Source organism: Rana temporaria, chromosome 3 (assembly GCF_905171775.1).
Source record: "Rana temporaria chromosome 3, aRanTem1.1, whole genome shotgun sequence".
NCBI classification, from domain to species: domain Eukaryota; kingdom Metazoa; phylum Chordata; class Amphibia; order Anura; family Ranidae; genus Rana; species Rana temporaria.
In genome coordinates, this window is record NC_053491.1 from 233,568,689 (window position 1) to 233,585,329 (window position 16,641).

The 16,641-nt window shown below is 41.6% G+C and overlaps 1 protein-coding gene across 2 annotated transcripts in view; it reads right to left on the minus strand.

The window, feature by feature from the left end:
• Positions 1-13,576: 13,576 nt before the first annotated feature.
• SIMC1 (SUMO interacting motifs containing 1) overlaps positions 13,577-16,641 on the minus strand; it is a 126,709-nt gene continuing 123,644 nt past the window's right edge. The window contains exon 10 of one of the 2 annotated variants that reach the window (XM_040344467.1): positions 13,577-14,294. In XM_040344467.1, coding sequence (XP_040200401.1) covers positions 14,071-14,294 — 224 coding nt within the window. In that variant the 3' untranslated portion in view covers positions 13,577-14,070. The remainder of the gene's footprint in view (positions 14,295-16,641) is intronic. The other variant, XM_040344468.1, reaches the window with a different exon arrangement.

The following is a 16,641-nucleotide window of genomic DNA, read 5'->3' on the forward strand; positions in this document are numbered from 1 at the left end:
GGCTGAAAATTACATCACCTTGAACACACCATCTCCACCATGAAACATGGTGGTGGCAGCATCATGTGGGGATGCTTTTCTTTAGCAGGGACAGGGAAGCTGGTCAGAGTTGATGGGAAGATAGATGGCGCCAAATACTGGGCAATATTAGAAGAAAACCTGTTTGAATCGGCAAGAGACTTGAGACTGGGGCAGAGGTTCACCTTTCAGCAGGACAATGACCCTAAACATACAGCCAGAGCTACAATAGACTGGTTTAGATCAAAGCTTATTCATGTGTTAGAATAGCCCAGTCAAAGTCCAGACCTAAATCCAATTGAGAATCTGTGGCAAGATTTAAAAATTGCTGTTCACTGACGCTTTTCATCAAATCTGACAGAACTTGAGATATTTTGCAAAGAATGGGCAAAAATGTCACTCTCTGGATGTGCAAAGCTGGTAGAAACATACCCAAAAAGACTTGCAGCTGTAATTGCAATGAAAGGTGGTTCTACAAAGTATTGACACAGGGGGGGTTGAATACAAATGCACGGCACACTTTTCAGATATTTATTTGTAAAAATTAAAACTAAAAATTAAAATTTATCTTTTTCCTTCTACTTCACAATAATGAGCCACTTTGTGTTGGTCTATCACATAAAATCCCAATAAAACACATTTACGTTTTTGGTTGTAACATGACAAAATGTGGAAAAATTTCAAGGGGGTTTGAATACTTTTTCAAGGCACTGTATATTAGTGTGACATGGGTGAAAATTTAAGGGCTGTCCACCTTCCGATCTCTTCCAACCAGCCAAGCTACCGGATTTGATGGGAAAAGTAAGAAATTCTGGTCTAGTTTGTAGCCAAATTAAATAAAAAAAAAAAGGAGGTTCCAAGTGCCCAGAGGAGATGAAGATTCGGTTCACCTCTGTTCCTAGTTGGAGTCATGCAAGATAAAGAACCTCCAATCAATTCAATTATTCATAAATCTGGGAGATTGGATGCTCTTTGTAGGTTTATCAGACATCCACTTGTCCCAATCCATCCTGCATTTCTGTTCCACTACCAGTTTGAGTGCCTCCCCTTCAGTCTGTCCACCTCCCCCAGGGCATTCACAAAAATCCCACTGTCTGCAATAGCAAGGGGGATGAAAATACACCACTTGGCCAGCATCCTTCTTCTAGCCAGCAATTGGGAGATGCTTATCCAGTATCGGGATGATCTGCTACACAATCTACAAAATTTTGTTAGCTAATTCTTTTTTGCCCAGCCCAAAGAATGAGGTTTGTGACAAACTCACCCAGGACTGAGCTGAGCTGAGCTGTTTACCCAGCAGAAGATATCCCCACCGGGAGTGGAGAAAGCCATTCTCCCTCCCAGCAATTAGAGATTACCCCAGTGTTCATCTCCCCAGCAGAAGTGTTGGCGACGGAGCAGAGCACCGATGGCCTCTGCCCTCCCTCAGAGTTGGATCTGGAGAGTCCGAAAGATGATCTTCGTGAGCCGTTTCCCCAGCAGCAGATATCCCCACCGGGAGTGGAAGAAGCAATTCCTCCTCCTCAGGAAGGTGGGGCGATCGGCCCCTCTGTTCAGCAGCAAACTGAGCCCCGCATTGTTAAAAACAACCCAGCTAACATACTGGCAGCCGGAGAGAGAGTCAATGACCTCTGCCCCACACCTACTGGTGTCAACTACTCATTGCAGCCAAGATTGGAGATCATGCAGACTATGCGAGTGCACTTTGCCTAACTAACGCATGTCAAGATAAGGTGGAGGTCTGGGACTTTGTTAGTCGACTTTTGATGGGAGAGAAATGTTACACACTCACCCGGGACAGAGGCTTTTGGAGGGAACTGAATGCTTTGCCTTGCGATTATGGGCCCTGGCATTTGAGGGAACGGTGCTCTTTGTGAGCTGTATGCCTGGGGACCCTTGAGGTGGTGTTACTTTAAATTCAGGCCCATGTCCCCTCGCAAGACACACAGACTCTGGGAACCATGTATATGTCATATTAGAAATAGTGACTGATTCATAATGTTGGGACACATACTGTTATGCCGCGTACACACTATCACTTTGTGATGAAAAAAAACGAAGTTTTTAAAAACGTCACTTTAAATGACCGTGTTTTATGTCGTTTTATGTCTTGTGAAAAACGACAAAAAAAATGTATGTGTCGTTTTTCAAAACGTTGTTTAACGACGTTTAAAACGACGTTTTTACACCCGCGCATGCCCAGAAGCTAGTTATGAAGCGAGCTTCAATGGAAAAAAGTGGTGAACGTAACCTCGCTTTGCTAGAGCATTGTGAAAAAACGATGGTGTGTAGGCAACTTCGTCTTTGAAAATTGAAGTTTCAAAAACGTCGTTTTTTACTTCACAGAAAATGACGTTTTTTTTCATCACATAAAGTGATGGTGTGTATGCGGCATTAGAATATGCAGATGTCAACTCCAGTCACCTGTCTGTCTGTTGTCTGATACAATGTAAATAAGTCTAGTATAACTTCTAAGAGCCTTTCACCCATTGTTATTTGTGCTAATTAACCCTGTAATTGTATAAAGGAGTTCTGTGTTGATATGTATGATAATGTGTATTGTAGTTAGGGAATAACATCGTCTGCTTTAAGGGATTAGTTAATTAGCTCATGTTAATTTATGTTTTGTTAGAGTAATATGAGCAGGAGGTAGGAACCTTCTCTTTAACTGTATATAAGACTTGTATTCTGGTTCTAATAAACTGTCTGATGTTTTACCCTACACTGAGCTACGACTAGTGAATGGGAAAGCTAAGGGGTCTTGGATTTTGTGGTACCGGACAGAGGAGCGATACAGCGGACAGACTCATCTTGAGTACGGGGGTCCATCACAAGGTTCTTGGGGGCATTTTTGGATGCACAGAAAAATTTAGTAGAACTTTCCTCTTAGCTGACCAATTGTTGTTTTTGAATGGAACATTATCACATCAGACCCCAGCCAGAAAGGTTGGGGGACATATTTCAAAGAGCAGGCTGCTCAAGGCCATAGGATGTTTAGCTTACGAGGCATATTTTCGAATGCACTTGAACTTCAAAGCCCTTCTGTCATTCACTCCTTTTATAAGAGGAACACGAGGTGTACTGTGCCTAGACAGCAGTTGAAGAGTAGAAGTCTGAGGCTGTCAGTGGAACTTCCAGTATCCATAATTGCAATTATACAATTTTGGCCGATGAGGCTCTGGTGTCTGTCTTTCCTACAGTTGAGCATTCAGTCACCACTGCCTCTGCTAGTGATGATGGATCTGCTCACTCATTGCCAGTTTTGCCATCGAGCCCCAAGAGACTACTTCTGATGGCATGGAAGTTGAGAGGTGGGGAATACCAAGTCAAGGATGCTCATTGCAAGTATTGGCTACCTTCTGTCAAGCCAGAGAGGTCTCCATGAATAACACTTACCAGTGAATATGGGTACAATTTTCAGATCTCACAGGGTAAAAGCTTGGAGTCCTTTATTACCAAAACTAGCCCAGGTTCTGCAGTTTTTACAACTGGGACTGGACATGAGCCTAGGTTCAAATACCTTTAACGTTCAAAGTTCAGCCTTGTCTGCACTTACAGGGGTTTAAGAAACCCTTAATCCTCTAGTGATGCAATTCTTAAAAGGCTTGCATGAAGTTATAGACCTGCCAGAAAACCATTGTTCCCTAAGTGGGACTTGCTTATGGTCCTCTGCATTATCAAGGCCTCATTTCTATCCTACAGAATTGGCTACACTCTGCAACCTAACCCTGAAGTCCGTATTTCTGGTTACTGCAACCTCTGTGAAAAGGGTGTCAGAACTCCAGCCTTTGTATTCAAGGAGCCTCACCTAACAATCTACACAGACAGAATAGTCCTAAAACCCTCGGACCGCTTTTATCTCTAAGGTGTCTTTCTCCTTCCACTTTAACCAGGAAGTCAATTTACCATCTTTCTTGATGAAGCAAGAAAATCACATTTCCTGGATGTTGATCTAACTCTGAGGTCGCGTACACACGGTCGTTCCAAACCGATGAGAATGGACCGAAGTTCAGTTTCATCGGTCCAAACCGACCCCGTGTGTATGGCCCATCGGTCTGTTTTCCTTCGGTCCAAAATTTTAAAACATGCTTTAAAATCGAACCGATGGACCACTACCAGGAACGGTCCAAACCGCTGGTTAGTACACAAAAGCATCGGTTCAAAACCCGCGCCTGCTCAGAATCAAGTCGACGCATGCTTGGAAGCATTGAACTTCGTTTTTTTCAGCACGTCGTGTATTTTACGTCACCGTGTTCTGACCCGATCGGAATTTGAACTGATGGTGTGTACGCATATCAGGCCGTCAGGCCACTTCAGCGGTGAACCGATGGAAATGGCCCGTCGGACCATTCTCATCGGTTTGGAACGACCGTGTGTACAAGGCCTTCAGCCCTGCTTAGCAGCTACCTTTTCATTCAGGAAAGCTGTGTTTGGTTTCCGGCGTGGCTTAGGGCAGGGTCAGTCAGCATCAACACGTATAGTCACCTCCTAGACCTTCCTATCCTGGAAGACTTAAGAGCACATTCAACCAGGGCAGTGCCAGCTCTGTGGACAAAGCAGTGCCGAGTGTCTCCTGAGACTATTTGCAAGTTAGCAATATGGTCCTCCCAGGACACCTTCATTACGCTTTTATTAGGTGAAACTGGCTCAGCTCACAACAGTAAATTTGGAAAATTTGTTGTGCATACGCTACTGACCATTACAAAATTGTTCTTGCACTCTCCAGTATGGCAAGTTAGTTCCCATTGTACGCTGCCATGATGCACCAGGAAAATTGTATGCTCACCTTTTCGTAATTTTCCTTTCCTGGTGTACCTTCATGACAGCATACAGATCCCCATGGGTCTGTCTTTAATTTTTGGTTAACTAGTTCTACCAGGTTGTGGGGGCAGAGACAACCCATTGTATGCTGTCATGAAGATCCACCATAAGAGGAAAATTATAGAAAGGGGAGTATACAATTTTTTGATTTTCCTGTCCAATAGCCAAAACAGGAAGTGAGAGGATATCCCTGCAAATGAAGGGAATCCCTTGGGGTCCTCCAGGAAAGCACACGCGTCCCCATAGGAAAATGCCCCCTCTATTTTTTGTCTAGGGAAAACCCATAATTTGGGATTTTCTTTTACTTTCAATGACAATGAAAATATAGAGCTATACAATGGCATCTGAAAGTGGGTGGGATTTGATAGGCAGCAAGTAAACGTGTTCTCTCTGAAGTTGATGTGTTGAAAGCAGGAAAAAAAAATAGGCAAACATAGGGATTTGAGTGACTTGACAAGGGCAAACTAATGGCTAGACAACTGAATCAGAGCAACTCCAAAACTGCAGCTCTTGTGGGATGTTCTCGGTAGTCAGTGGTAAGGACTGACCAAGAGTAGTCCAAGGAATGAAAACCAGACACATTCTGGCCTGTGTAGTCTCATTCAATAGAAAAGCTGCTGTAGCTCAAATTGCAAAAAAAAAAGTTAATGCTAGTTCCGATAGAAAGGTGTCAGAACACACAGTGCATCGCAGTTTGTAACGTATGGGACTGTGCCACTGAAGACTGGTCAGGGTATCCATGTCCACAGCCAAAAATGCCTACAATAGGCAAGTGAGCATCAGAACTGGACTATAAAACAATGGAAGAAGATGGCCTGGTCTAATCAATTTTGTATTATTTTACATCACTTACCTGGGGGAAGAGATGGCACCAGGTACAGTATGGGAATAAGGCAGGCTGGCGGAGGTTGTGTGATTGCTTTGGGCAATGTTCTGCTGTGAAACCTTGTCCTGCTATTCATGTGGATGTTACTTTGAAGTTCATGCCTTGACAGGTCAGGGCTGTGTTGGTGGCATAAATATCTGTAGTAAAAAAGATGCCAATTACAACTGCAGTATGTTTTCCATTAAACGGAAAAGTGAGAATTTTGCCAGTTTTAAACAGAGATCTCAAACAAGCTAGAATTTGCTGTTCTTTGCACACAGTTTGCTCTGAAAGAATATTTTTTTTCTTCCTTTTAGGACAGACATCTTCTATTCAGATCTGCTGTGGTAAAGCGTAACTTATTTTTTTGACTGTTTACAAGGCTGTCCTCTGCTTCCAAGTCATACCAAGCAGAGGTTTCACTGATACCAGCTTTTTGAGCCACAGACAGTCCTGAGTTCTCCATTTCTTGAGCCTGTTAGCCTTTGTTTGCTGTGTTGCCCACCACTCACACTTTTGGATGCCCTGAAGGTTAAGAATGAAGAATTTGGTGGACTCCCCTTAAAATTATTTTCATTGAGTCTATATTGGGGAATACAGGCATCACCCTACTTTATTTGTGATAATTCTCTTGGTAGTGCTTTGCCTTAAGCCTCATGCACACTAGATGTTTTTGACGTGGTTGTTAGGGGCGTCTGGCATTATTTTTTTGCCCTGCCTCTAAACACCCCTGCACGTCAGCCTGTCTATGCACACAGAGGCATTTAGAGGATTTTAAAGGCAGGGGAAAAAAACACATCCAGGAGCAGCAACATTTTGACAAAAAAATAAAATAAAATGCTTGACGTGTTAACGCATCTAAATGCATGTTAATGCTGGGTGAGTTTAGCGCTTGAGCATTAATTCATTTCAATGGTCAGAAAAAATGATTATTCTGGCCAATGAAATCAATTAACGCCCAACTGCCTAAACACTTTACACGGGTCTACAAGCATCAAGCTATTTTTTTGCCAAAACCCTACTGCTAGGAGGAAAGGCATCTAGGAGAGATTGTAAAACGTCCAGTGTGCATGAAGACTTATAGTGACCTTGTAAAAGATTGCCATGCTCAGCCTGCACGCATAGAACATTCTCATTTTACAATAAATACAAAAAAGAGATGGAGCACACTAGAATAGGATAAACCACCTGCAATAAATGAAGCACAACACAAACATAAATTGCCTGTTTACACTGCCCTTTAACCACTTGCTTACTGGGCACATATACCCCCTTCCTGCCCAGGCAAATTTTCAGCTTTCAGCACTGTAACGTTTTGAATGACAATTGCGCGTGCGACGTGGCTCCCAAACAAAATTGACGTCCTTTTTTTCCCACAAATAGAGCTTTCTTTTGGTGGTATTTGATAATCTCTGCGGTTTTTATTTTTTTGCGCTATAAACAAAAATAGAACGACAATTTTGAAAAAAAAAACACAATATTTTTTACTTTTTGCTATAAAAATCTAATAAAAAAAAAAAATTTTTTTTCCTCAGTTTAGGCCGATATGTATTCTTGTACATATTTTTGGTAAAAAAAAAAAAAATCGCAATAAGCAATTAGTGATTGGTTTGTGCAAACGTTATAGCGCCTACAAAATAGGGGATAGAATTATCGTCGTTTTTTTTTGTAAAAAATGGTGTGTGGGCTTTAACGACGTGAAAACGCGCATGCTCAGAAGCAAGTTATGAGACGGGAGCGCTCGTTCTGGTAAAACTAGCGTGCGTAATGGAGTAAGCACATTCATCACGCTGTAACAGACTGAAAAGCGCTAATCGTCTTTTACTAACACTAAATCAGCAAAAGCAGCCCCAAGGTTGGCGCCATCCGAATAGAACTTCCCCTTTATAGTGCCGTCATACGTGTTGTACGTCACCGCACTTTGCTAGAGCTTTTTTTTTTCCACAATCGTGTGTAGGCAAGGCCGTTTTAATGATCGGATTGAAAAAAACTTTTTTTTTCTAGACCATTAAAACTGTAATTTTTTACAACCCGAAAAATGGTCGTGTGTATGCGGCATCACCGTCATTCTTTCAGGGCACTTGTACCAGCAGAAAAAGAGCTTTTAAACAAGCCATCACTGACCTTTTTGCTGCAGGCGTTGTAAAGAAATTAATCTTCAAAGACATGTATACTTACTTGCCTCTATACATTTAGTGTGGATCCTGGCTGCTCTCTCCTTCCACTGCATGTCTCTTCTGACAGTTTTCAATCACGGTAATCACCTGCAGTGTGCTAGAGAAAAGGGGTGGGAGTGCAGGCGATCGACAGCCTCAGATATGCAGGTTTCCTAACGAAACTGAATATAAGTGTGTTCATTCCCTCCACTCAGGTTTCAGATCGCACTGAGCTCTCTGCTACAGTGTGTGGATTCCCACCCCCTGCAAACTGAGAAAGGATCTGATTTGTGTACTTCGAAGGGCTCTGGATCAGAGCGGGTTGCAGATAAAGAGGTACAGCTTATGTGAGAGAATTTGCATCATCATTATTGATCACCTGAGGCTATTCATTGCATTAGCCTTATGTAAGAGTTTATAACCACTTTAAAAGGTCTGGAAGGCAGCCAAGTTATATGAAAATATTCCTATAAAAGGTATTGCTTGCCCATGCTACACCAAACCCCATTTGTCAGTGAGATCACCTTATGGCAAACCTGTGCTTTAACAATGCTAGATAAGGCAATTGTTCAATCCCAACTCCTTCTTGAGGATCTCTAGTGCTGCCCTCCTGGATTTGGGAGGTGGTACCCCCACTGTGAATATTTAAGATTTAGCAGCACAGGGAGACTGGTTTTCAAGCCCGCCAGGCTGTTTACCAGTATAAAGAGACTGCAGACCGGCCAAGGCAACGTTATCTTCACATTAGGCAAGCTGAAACCTGTCCAAAAAAAAAAAAAAAGGGTACTGGTTTACCAGAAAGAAAAGCTGCAATTTTGATAGCAGTTGTGAGGAAGAAAGTAAAAGCAACTTTAATTTTCAAGGGATGGTCCACTTTAAAACCAACCCTCCCTTGCAGGAGATAATTGCTTTTCATTCACAACCACTTCACTTGTCTGCCAGAAGTGAAAAAAATAGCCAATACCTTAAAATATGAAGAAGTATGTGACTCACTCCATGTGATAATGCTGCCAATCAGACACGGATGCTGTCCCATAGAGAAAATAAACAGTATTGTGTAAGCCAAATGGTCATCAACCCTGTCCTCAGGGCCCACTAACAGGCCAGATTTTATAGATTACCTTGGGAGATGCAGACCAAAATGCGGCATCACTGAGCAGCAAATTATATCACCTGTGATGTATTTCAGTTATCTTGCAAACCTGGCCTGTTAGTGGGCCCTGAGGACAGGGTTAATGACCTCTGGTGTAAGCTACCACTTAAAAACTCCATAGCTTACAAAAGGGGGGAGGGTTACTAAAACTGGTGGACACAGAATCTGGTGCAGCTGTGGATATTAACCAAGCAGTTTCTAGGTTTTATTGTTAAAGTTTAATTGAGCAAGCTGAAGTTAGAAGCGGATTGGTTACTATGCACAGTTGCACCAGATTCTGTGTGCACCAGTTTTAGTAAATCTACCCCATGGTGCCTTTTCCTATTGCCAGAAGTTAAAGGAGTTGTAAAGGAAAACATTTTTTTTGCTGAAATTACTGTTTACAGGGTATAGAGACATAGGGCCAGATCCAGAGAGAATTAGATGGGCGCAGCGTACCAGAGATGCGCTACGCCGCCGTACCTTACCCGGCGGATCTTCGAATCCTCAAAGAAATTGCGCCTTAAGTTACGGCGGCGTAGTGTATTTCTGGCGGTGGATTTCAAATTGGGCGGGTAGGGGGCGTGTTTCATTTAAATGAAGCGCGTCCCCGCGCCGAATGAACTGCGCATGCTCAGTTTTGAAATTTCCTGCCGTGCATTGCGCTAAATGACGTCGCTAGGACGTCATTTTTTAAACTTAGACGTGAGTTAGTCCATCCCGATTAACGGATTACTTATGCAATAATTAAAAAAAATTCAAATTTCGACGCGGGAACGACGGCCATACTTAACATGGCAAATCTAACTATACGCCGGAAAAAGCCGACTAGACTTGACGTAAGAGAATGCAACGGCCGCGCGCATGTTCGTGGATCAACAGAAAAAGCGAATTTGCATACCTGCCACGGAAAACGACGAGAACTCCACCCAGCGGACGCCGAAGTATTGCATCTACGATCCGAAGGCGTACGAAGCCGTACGCCTATCGGATCGAACCCAGATGCCGTCGTATCTTGGTTTGAGGATTCAAACTAAAGATACGACGCAGGAAATTTGAAAGTACGCCGGCGTATCAGTAGATACGCCGGCGTACTCTCACTGTGGATCTGGCCCAAAATCATTAACTGATTCCTTTTAAAAATGATTAAAAATAGATAATAATCAATCATATAATGTGCCGGCAGTTTCTAGTTTCGTTTTTGCATGTTGTTTCCTGCTTCTGTGATGTACAGAGCCAATACAGGGCAGTGATGGTTTGGAAAACGAAACTGATTGGTGCTGTGGGGTTTTAGACACACAGTAATCACACCTCCTTGATTAGTGACCACAGAGAGAAAGCTCCCAGTACTGTGGTTATCAGGAAACAGACAACCAGGAAGTGTGGAGATCAGAGAAGAATTACAGAAACTTGAGAGCAAAAACTAACAATGAGGACATGAAAACAGCACTAAGGTAAAGAAAGCTATTAAGATAAAAAAAAAAATTCCTTTACAAACCCTTTAACAGAGCAGCAGAGAAAAAAAAGGAAAGCCGAGTACTATATTTTGCTGGGGAGGGTAGACTAAAGTGAACCTGCTTTACCGCGTATTGAAAGCTGATCTCCAGCTTTACTGACTAACTAGTATGTTGGAGCAAAAATAGTCCAAACTTTTTCCTACACCAACAGGTGCACCCACTGGGCATGCTATATAGCAGTGATGAAGAACATTGGCACCCCAGATGTTTTGAAACTACATTTCCCATCATCATGAGCATCCTCAACTACACTGCAGGTTGCATGAGCATTATAGGAAATGTAGCTCCAAAACATATGGGGTGCCAAGCTTTGCCATCACTCCTGTATAGGCTTATATGAAGCCTCAGCTGCTTTCTGGGCCTGAGACAAGACCTTCCTGAGTGACGTTCAGACCTTCATAGGCAGCTTTGTATTCTATGAAGCCGATTGGCAAATGTAGGCAGATGGCATCAAAATCTACATGTTACAGCTGGGATGACCATACAACTATAGGGTCTAAGATTTGAACAGCTTTCTAATAATGATCTGATATTTAACTAAAATTTATGTACAGTGGGGGGGAATAAAATATTTGATCCCCTGCAGATTTTGGAAGTTTGCCAAATGGAAAAAAAAGAGATTAAGGGTCTATATTTTTTTTTATCATAGGTGTATTTTAAATAACAGAGACAGAATATCAACCAAAAATCCTGAAAAAACACGATCCAAAATGTTATAAGTGGAGTTGCAGTTCAGTGACTAAAATAAGTATTTAACAATAATAATAATAATAATAATAATAATAATAATAATAATAAGCAAAACATGACTTGGTACTTGGTGGAGAAACCTTTGTTGGCAAGCACTCGAAGTTTCAGCTCCCACCATAAATTTTCTAAATGATTAGGGTCTGGAGACTCCATGACAGTAATGTGCTTCTTCTTGATCCACTCCTGTGTTGCCTTGGCAGTATGTATGTTTTGGGTCACTGTCATTCTGGCTGAGGGAAGAAGGTTCTCATCGAAGATTTTACATTACATGGCCCCGTCCACTGGCCCCTCAATGCGGCAAAGTCAGCCCGTACCTTAAGCAGAGAAACGGCACCAAAAGCATAATGTTTCCACCTCCATGCTTAACTGTAGTGATGATGTTCTTAGTTTCATAGTCAGCATTTTTCTTCCTCCAAACATAGCAAGTCGAGTTAATGCCAAAGAGCTAAATTTTGGTCTCATCTGACCCACAGCACTTTCTTTCTTTCTAATCCTTCTCTGAATCAGTTAGATGTTCATTGGCAGGCTTGTACATGAGCCTTCCTGAGGAGGGGGACCTTGTGGGTGCTGCAAGATTTCAATCCATGGCGGCGTATTGTTGCTAATGGTTTGTTTGGTGACTGTGGTCCCAACTGCCCTGAAATCATTCACAAGCTCCTCCCATGTAGTTCTGGGCTGATCCCTCACTTTTCTCATGATCATCATTACCCCATGAGGCGAAACCAAGCTTCTTGCTGATGTTCGTGTAGCCAATTCCAGCCTTGTGCAGGTCTACAATCTTGCCCCTAACATCCTTTGACAGCTCTTTGGCCATGCCCATGATCTTGATGGAAGAAATATTCTGTGGACAGATGTATTTTCTACACTTAATGAATTGTCGTCAGGAGCGCCTTCTCAGAACTGACATGACTACTGTCAATTCTGTGGCAGCCAGAATTATTGTTGGTTGGTAGGGGATCAAATACTAATTTTACTCACTGAACTGCATCTCAAGTTATAACATTTGTATAGTGTTGTTTTTTTTTTTGGTTGATATTCTGTCTCTACAATTTAAAATACACTTATGATAAAAATTATAGACCCTTCATTTCTTTGTAAGTGGGCAAACTTACAAAATCTGCAGGGGATCAAATAACTATTTCCCCCACCTTATAACAATAAATATATGTACATATAGCATTTGCCAGGAGCATGTATTACTCCTGATCCTCGATAGCTGCTGGACTCATTCCAGCATTCTGGTTTTAGTTGCAATATAGTCTCCCTGCCTATCCAACTGCACGGTGATGTATGTGGACAGTCTCTGGCTAAAGACAAAACCTGATTTAGTCCATCTGTCCAGTTTGTATTCCCATTTATGACCTTGGATCAAATATCGAATGTTGTTCGAACTCTGCCTGCCTTTTGACTATGGATTGGACACAGACTACTCTGAACCTTGCTTGCCTTGTATCTGGACTGTCATTGAGCCACTCTGCCTGTCTGCTAACCACAAGTACTGGTTTGCTTGGCTTGGTTCATGCCTGCCAACACTATAGCATTGTGTATAAGTCCTGGGGGACGACAGAGTACCGGCAGGAGCTGCTATAGGTGAAGAATACAGTGTCTCACCACCTGCATTTGGGGGTAAGCGTGACAGCATTTAATAACATATTTAGCTCAATATTTTACCCATTAACCACTTAAGCCCCAGACCATTTTGCTGGTCAAAGACCAGGCCATTTTTTGCAATTCCGCACTGCGTCGCTTTAACTGACAATTGCTCATTTGCGCGACGTGGTTCCCAAACAAAATTGACGTTCTTTCCCCCCCCCCCCCCCCACAAATAGATATCTTTTGGTGGTATTTGATCACCTCTGCGGTTTTTAAGCATTTCCCCCTGCTTCCTCACGGTGACACGATCGCGAGTATGCCCACAGACATCGAGTCCGCGGGACCCGCGTTCAGAGTCACGGAGCTCTGGGCGGGCAGGTGCACGTCCACAATGCCGGCTTCTTAAGGGGGACGTGTGTGTGTGTATATATATATATATATATATATATATATACACATACACACACACACTTCTGCCTGTCCGTGCCCTGCTGTCGACGTATATTGTCATGCGCTGGTCGGCAAGCAGTACTCATTGCTATTCTCTCTCCCTCACAATACAAATACTTGAAAAACACAGACTAAAATATAAGACTAACTGAGCTTATACCAATAATCTTATCAAGAAATGCTAATCACATTTCCCCAATATACAAATAACCTTTAGAGAAAGCCTATACAATCCTGTAAAATAAATACAAAGGTTACAATAAAAAGCAACAAGCAATTTAAAATGTAAAAGTTTAAAATGTGAGCGACTTGGCCATAAATATATAAAACGTTCTTTAGAAAATAATTTACAGCAATACTATTTACATCTTCCATGCCACTTGTAAATTAGGTTAGTAAGTTTTCCATAAAACAAATACACTGAATAATTTTATGGCATAAGGATATTGGCAAGTTACATATAGTCCATAAAATGTATTATAATCATGGACAGGTTCAGGCGGTAAGCAAACCTTTTTTGCTTTATCATTTAAAAAAAAAAAAAAAAAATTCTTGGAGTTTATTAAAAAAAAAAAACTTTCACTTAGCAAGCACACACACACTATTCATGGAAGAATTTTTTTTTTACATGCATAAAGTGCTAAGAATTTGTGCGGAAACCAGCTACACACAAAACATTTAAAATGTAACTGTTGAATAGTCCAGTAGGATAAGATTAAGTTGTTAACCTTGAGGTTACATATTAAGCATCCAAGTAATGGGAAAAATTCATGAGATTTGTCTTTTAATGGTTGTAAGTAGCAACGACTTCAGCATGTAAAATCGATTGTGAATGTCAGCAGGAACATCAGATCCAAGTGCAGCACGTCTCAAGAATTGTGACAGGCACTGCTCCACATCTGTTTCTGTGGCACTCTCATAGAAATGTAATTTCATTTGTGGCCTCCGAACGATTTCATCGGCACGGTCTGTAATTGGAGTTCGTAAGCGTTCTGGAAAAGGAAATTGTTTGTTTTACATTAGCACATATCGCTGCAATAAGAAGTTGCTATTGCATAAAACGCGATCCTTAACTTCTGCTGCCACAGCCTGCTGTCTTTCACTGTCACAAATACCAGTCATGTCCCCACCGGCCTCTCCCAACCTTTTAACCCCAGAGGAACCCTTGAAATAAATTTAAGCCCTGCTTTGAAAAAATAAATACAAATAAAATTATTATCTGCATTTCAGTTATTAAGCCTAGACTCTTAGATATTAATTTATAAATCAATATAATAAAAAATTATTAACTTTGCATGCACCACATTCTTTAACAGCCCCTAGTGTACTTAATAAAATTATTTGAAGTAAAATTTAAATTTGAAGATTGTTAGCCAATGGAGAAATGTCTCCTTGCATTAGTGTTCAGTAAAGGAGAGCCCCCTTACACTGGTGGTTACTGAAGAAGTGGTCCCTTACCGTATGCTCAATGAGAGGGGTACATCGGGTGAGAGGTCAGTTAAAAGAATGGACTATTTCAATTATGGATCAGTGGGAATAATGCCACTCTTGGCCCCACCACTATGCACAGTGAGATTGTAGGCCACTGTTCAAGGAAACCTTGCTGAGAATGACTGGCCTAGGCTGCTGTTATTACGGACCCCAACTTTTGAGCACACACGAAGGGGGCGGGGTTTTACACACACTACCGCTAGGACTATCCACAATAAAAAAAGTTGTATGCAACTTGACAGCACTTTTCAGCATCGTATACCTCTACTGTGCTATGCATCATTTTAAATCATCAACTTTTCTACACGTGTCTTTTGCCAAAAAATAAAACAGATCAATCTAGCAATGTAGTAAAAGTGGCATCCACTAAAATTACCAGCACATGCTTACTTTCAAAATGCAATTCCCTGTACACAAGGATGGAAGAAAGACTTTAACATGCATCTCTTTTTGTTGTTGCCTTCGCATTAATCACAAGATAAGGTGGCAGAGCAGTGTGCATTTCTCATGAAATTAACTTATGGGAGCACAAAAGTTTGACACTTTTGGGTGGTCATTTATAGTGTTACAGTGTTTTTCATACCAATTTTGGAACAGTGATATACTTTGTGGTGTCGGCTTGCAGACAGGTGGTTTGTGGTATTGGCTAGCTGCACAATGAAATAGATTATTATTCAGAAGATACAGTGCCTTGAAAAAGTATTCATACCCCTTGAAATTGCCCACATTTTGTCATGTTAAAAACATTTGATTGTAATTGGTATTTTATGTAATAGACCAAAAAACAAAAGCGGCACATAATTGTGAAGTGAAAAAATGATAAATGGTTTTAATTCTTTTTTTTTTAAATAAATATGTAAGTCTTGACACATATTCTCAATTGGATTTAGGTCTGGACTTTGACTGGGTCATTCTAACACATGAATATGCTTTGATCTAAACCATTCCATTGTAGCTCTGCCTGTATGTTTAGGGACGTCGTCCTGCTGGAAGGTGAACCTCTGTCCCAGTCTCAAGTTTTTTTGCAGACCAACAGGTTTTATTCCAAGATTGCCCTGTATTTGGTTCCACCCATCTTCCCATCAACTCTAACCAGCTTCCCTGTCCCTGCTGAAGAAAAGCATCCCCACAACACGATATTGCCACCACCATGTTTCACAGTGGGGATGGTGTGTTCAGGGTGATGTGCAGTGTTAGTTTTCCACCACACATAGCATTTTGTTTTTAAGTCAAAAAGTTGGTCTCAGCTGACCAGAGCCCCTTCTTCCACAGGTTTTCTGTGCCCCCCACATGGCTTCTCGCAAACAGTAAATGGGACTTCTTATGGCTTTCTTCTTGCCACTTTTCCATAAAGGCCAGATTTGTGGAGTTCATAACTAATAGTTGTCCTGTGGACAGATTCTCCCACTTGAGCTGTGGATCTCAATGATGACACAAACATTTCACTCATGCTTTGTGTTTGGCTGAAGGCATTTTTTATCAAATCAACTGTGTTTACACTTTTTAAAATCATAAGCGACAACTGAAACTACCCAAAAAACCCTGATCAAAAGTTTACATACCCCAGTTCTTAATACTGTGTATTGCCCCGTTTAACATCAATGACAGCTTGAAGTCTTTTGTGGTATTTGTGGATGAGGCTCTTTATCTTATCCGATGGCCCATTCCTCTTGGCAAAAAGTCTCCAGTTCCTGTAAATTCTTGGGCTGTCTTGCATGAACTGCACATTTGAGATCTCGCCAGAGTGGCTCAATGATATTGAAGTCAGGAGACTAAGATGGCCACTCCAGAACTTAATTATGCTGTAGCCAATAACAGATCGACTTGGCCTTGCATTTTGGATCATTG